The sequence below is a fragment of the Culex quinquefasciatus genome, chromosome 1, assembly GCF_015732765.1.
Source record: "Culex quinquefasciatus strain JHB chromosome 1, VPISU_Cqui_1.0_pri_paternal, whole genome shotgun sequence".
Taxonomy (NCBI): Eukaryota; Metazoa; Arthropoda; class Insecta; order Diptera; family Culicidae; genus Culex; species Culex quinquefasciatus.
This window is the reverse complement of record NC_051861.1, coordinates 128639101-128643831: the sequence shown is the minus strand read 5'-3', so window position 1 is coordinate 128643831 and position 4731 is coordinate 128639101. Positions and strand designations below refer to the sequence as shown.

General features: G+C 47.0%; 1 protein-coding gene across 1 annotated transcript; it reads right to left on the bottom strand.

Annotated features, from left to right (window-relative positions):
- Window positions 1-2481: 2481 nt before the first annotated feature.
- On the bottom strand, window positions 2482-4436 carry LOC6041755 (titin). The gene is made up of 2 exons (XM_038249257.1): window positions 3999-4436; window positions 2482-3946 (listed from the first exon to the last, which is right to left on the bottom strand). Exons 1-2 carry the CDS (start codon window positions 4356-4358, stop codon window positions 2645-2647), a joined length of 1662 nt encoding a protein of 553 aa, XP_038105185.1. The 5' UTR covers window positions 4359-4436; the 3' UTR covers window positions 2482-2644.
- Between the last annotated feature and the right edge of the window lie 295 nt (window positions 4437-4731).

Below are 4731 nucleotides of genomic sequence, written 5' to 3'. Positions count from 1 at the left end.
TTCCGGAAAAGTAACACAACTTACCAACTTACCTGTTTGCGTCGACGAAAATCGTGACGTCGAAATTAAGGAAAATCGATGGAAAAAACAATGTCGCGCATGTCGAGTGTTTGTCGTGCGTTGTCGTCTTTTCGACCAATCGATATCGAAACGGTAAAATCAAAACCGTGCGACAACTCGTACGACGTGCGACATTTTTCAAACAGGGTGAGTGGGAAGCGCTCATTTTGCTTGAAAAATCTGTGCATTTTGAAAACATTTTAAAACATTCAATTAACTATTGAAAACTATTTTGCCAACAATGAAAGTTTTATAGCAAATTGCTGAATAATTTTCGAATCGAATGGAACATAAATCGTGTCGATTCGATTAGAGGGAAGGAAGATATAAGCGTTTGACGGATGACGCAGTAATCCAGGGCCTTCGGCCCGGGTTTTTTGGAATGACACCCCAGTACCTTCGACAAAGACGTAAGTCTACGTCAAAAAAATCTTTTAATTGTGTGCGTATGATTATCAACACAGCATCATAGCCCACTCGGAAAATAATCATAGTGTGTGTCAGACACAGAATCCTAGACAATAACGCCAGATGAATCTGGCGAAAATCGGGCGAAAGTTCTGCCAGCTGTCTGGCACAAAAATCAACCGGTTCAATCGGTTGAACCGTGCACGACCGGTTTGTGTCATATTCGCCAGAAATCATGGCAGAAATCTGGGGTAAATCTGGCGCTGGCGCAAGGACGAACGCCAGAATTGTGCCCGTCCGACCGTGAAAACATGGATATCTCTCCCACTCGAAAATAATCTGGTAAATTTGAGTGTTGGCGCTGTCTGCAGTTCACTAGACATGTTTTGCGTAACGCCAGATGAATCTGGCGAAAATCGGGCGAAAGTTCTGCCAGCTGCCCGGTCGGAAATGGCGGACACAATTCTGGCGTTCGTCTGGAGGCTTGCGCCAGCCATCTGGCAGAATTTCCCCCAGATTTACCCCAGATTTCTGCCATGGTTTCTGGCGAATATGACACAAACCGGTCGTGCACGGTTCAACCGATTGAACCGGTTGATTTTTGTGCCAGATAGCTGGCAGAACTTTTGCCCGATTTTCGCCAGATTCATCTGGCGTTACGCAAAACTTGTCTAGGATAAGTGTGCCAAGAGTGTCTGAACTGCACGACAAACGTCCGCCAGCGCCAGACACTCAAATTTACCAGATAATTTTCCGAGTGGGTGTCTGGCACAAAAATCAACCGGTTCAATCGGTTGAACCGTGCACGACCGGTTTGTGTCATATTCGCCAGAAATCATGGCAGAAATCTGGGGTAAATCTGGGGGAAATTCGGCCAGATGGCTTGCGCAAGCCCCCAGACGAACGCCAGAAATGCGTCCGCCATTTCCGACCGGGTAAGGAAAAAAATCAATAACATAAAATACTAAAATTTATAAAAAATTAAATGAAAAAAATATTTTTAAATAAAGTTATCAAAAACTTCAAAATTCCAAAATTCGGAAATTCACAATGTCAATAAAAAATCTTAAGTTTTTTATTTTTAAGTTTTTTAGTTTTACCCTAGGTTTTACCTCAATGGAGCACTTCCATTCGAGCCGAGATTCGAGCAGTTTTTGCTTTTTTCTACAATATATTTCTTATGAAGCGAACTGTCAAAAACTGCTCGACTGCGGGTACTCCATTTAAGAATGGAGCACCCGCTGTCGAGCAGTTTTTGACAGTTCGCTCCATAAGAAATATATTGTAGAAAAAAGCAAAAACTGCTCGAATGGAAGTGCTCCATTCAAAAACTACAAAATCCTAAAATTTTAAAATACAATAATTCTTAAAAATTAAGCAAAGATTTAAAAATCCGAAAATGAAATGAAATTAATCCCCTCTACAAGTTGCATGCAATTTTGGTCTTGTTTGCAACATAGACCAAATAATATGAGCATGTGCAGTAAATAATTTTCGCATTTTTTTTTTGTTGGCTAGTGTACTTCAAGTGCAAAATTATTTCTCGTTTGTGGTGAGTGGTGGATCTGTGGTTGTTTTATCCGTTGATAGAGCGACGCGACTTGAAATCGTTTTGGTCTGGATCTGTTCCATCTACTTTTCAACTTTAAGCCTACATTGGGTCAAGGTCCCTACTTATGCGGTTTTTTTGTGAAGTTGTCCCAGACTTGTTTAACCTCGCGTTGAACGTCACGGGGCGACTTTTAATTTGAATCTATTATTTAATAGGGTGCAATTTTCGGAAGTTAAAAGGGATTCGGAGTCGGTTACCTCTCCAGATATCCTAAGGGCATGCGGGTTGCGGAGAGAAAGTGGTTGGATGAAGATCGACGTCATAATATGTAAATTGTCAAATTTTCGTCAAACCTTATTCATTTTTCTATTTTATGTTCTCAATAATTCTAGATTATTTCAAATACGCTAGTAAAATATCATTACCAAGGGCTTTTCTTTCCGAAAGGAAACAACTAAACGCTCTTTTTAGGTAACAAATGCCTACGACAAAAGGCGTCGTAAAACGGGCGGTCAAAAATATACTTATTGAACTCTCTGCGCCACTTTGTGGCGCGTACATAATTTCACAGCACTCGATTGCTCGCGTCCCCTTACGACTAGTTAACCTCAACCTCCCCTGCGGTCACCCACTCGCCGCCGACGCCGCCACCTTCCGCAACCGTTCCGCCTCGGCCATCAGCTCGCCAAACGAAACCGCCGTCAGTCCGCTGACGAGCGCCTTGTTGCGCAGATTCACGTCGTTGGACAGTAGGAACAGTTCGGCGCGCACTTGTCCCAGCTGCTGGCAGCAACAGTTGACGATGTGGTCGTCGGGGTTTTCGATCGGGATGATGGGCGCGGCCGCTTCGATCGTGGACTGGCCGCGGATGCGGGGATCTCGGCGCTTTAGGAGGTCGTTGAGAAAGCGGATTGAGCGGCAAGCGGCTTGGGAGAGGGGCCGTCCGGCTTCGCGGTGTTTGATTCGGTCCAACTCTTGCAGCACGATGTACGGGATGATGAGGATGGGTTGGCCGACGGAGGGGATTCCGGTGGTTAGGAGCGTCTCGAGGGGTTTCAGGTGGGACAGGAAGATGTTGGTGTCGACGACGACGAAGAAGAAGCGCTGGAACGAGCTGCTGACCTGGTCTTCCTGGTGGGATTGGTGATCGGGAATGGATGGGGTTTGGCCGGAGCCGGCAAGTTTGAGTCCAAGCGATCGTCGAATGGTTACGACCTCCTGCAGGGCGACCTCCTCCGGAATGTCCTCCCACTCCATTTCTTCAACTTCGAGCGTGGAATTGTCCACGCTCAAGTCGGTCATTTCGGCGTCCTCGTCGAGTTCAACGTTTTGAGCGATTTGGTTTCGCAGCTGGGCCAACCGATCGTTGGCCGGGGATTTGGTGAACGAGTCTTGAGGAACCGCCGCGACCTTCGGCGTTGAATGACTCCGTGGCGATGGTTCCAAGCAGGGTTTCGGCGACACCGCCGGAACCACAACAGGAATACTCTTCGGTGTTTCTACAGGTACTTCCGGCTTCACTTCCTCCAGCTTTCGAATGTCTACGAGAACCGGGGAGGGAACGGGTTCCACCTCCGGTGGCTTCTTGGGAATTTTGAACTGCTTCAGCGATTCCACCTCCTTCTTGATCGCCAGCACCGTTTTGGGCTTCGCTTTGACCGGAGATGTCTTCTTCGCGATGGCATGACTTTTGGCGCTCGTCTTAGAAGCTTCCGCCGGCTTCTTTTTGGCACTTTTTGGAGAATCCTCGGTAAGTTTCCTCTTCTGGCGAGGGGATGTCTTAACGACTTCCTGCTTCTTTGGGGCAACCTTCTTAGGGGAAGCGACCTTCTTCACTTCCGGCTTCTCTGGTTTCTTAACCGGAACTTCCGGCTTCTTCTTGGGTGAAGAAGTCACCTTAACTTCCGGTTTCCTTCTGGGACTTGCCTAAAAACGAATCAATCAATATGAAAATCTCTCAAATTGTCCAAACACTTACAGTCTTCTTGACCACCGTCTTCCTCTCCTCATCCTGCTGCGTCCGGATCGACTCCATCCGCAGTTTAGCCAGATTCTTCTTCTTGAACTGCGTGTCATTCCGCAGCTGGACGACCTTCTTCTCACCATCCTTCGCCTTCTTCTTTTTGGCTGCGCCAACATTGGCCACAATCTTCGCCTCCTGGGCCAGCGCCCGGGCCGGATGTTCCCACAGGCTCGTGTTGGACGCGGCGTTGAAGTAGTAGTGCTTGCCGGGCCGTTTCTTGGACGCGATCCGGGCCCAACCCGGCGGGAGGGGTGGTTCCGTGGGCTCCTTTTTCGGGACCGGCTCCTTCGAGCCGGAGGTGTCCCCGGAGGACATGGTTGAATTCTTTTCGGTTCTGCGACGAAGGGATTTTTTCGTGTTGATTCTTGAATCTTTGGACAACGGTGTTGGTAAACAAACAAACGTCAAACTTTGAAAACCTGCCGCAGAATTCTTCATCCACGAGTTTGATTTTGTAGCCTGCTTTGCGACTACAGCGCCGACGGGGAAAAGCTGTGAAAATTGGAACTACACTGAAAATATGCCACACTTTTTATTCAAGTGCCCAAACACTTGAATGATTGAATAAAGTCACATCGTAGATCTAATCGAGAAATTAAAATTGAGAGTGTGTGCGTGCAACATGGAGTTAAACTATTCGAAGTACCACGGGAACCTTCACAGCAACTGCACAGAAAGTTTAAATCCA

Coding starts and splice junctions, on each gene's coding strand:
- LOC6041755 (XM_038249257.1), bottom strand. CDS start 4,358: ATGTCCTCCGGGGACACCTCCGGCTCGAAGGAGCCGGTCCCGAAAAAG. Junction 3,947..3,998: donor AGACGGTGGTCAAGAAGACT/GTAAGTGTTTGG, acceptor ATTCGTTTTTAG/GCAAGTCCCAGAAGGAAACC.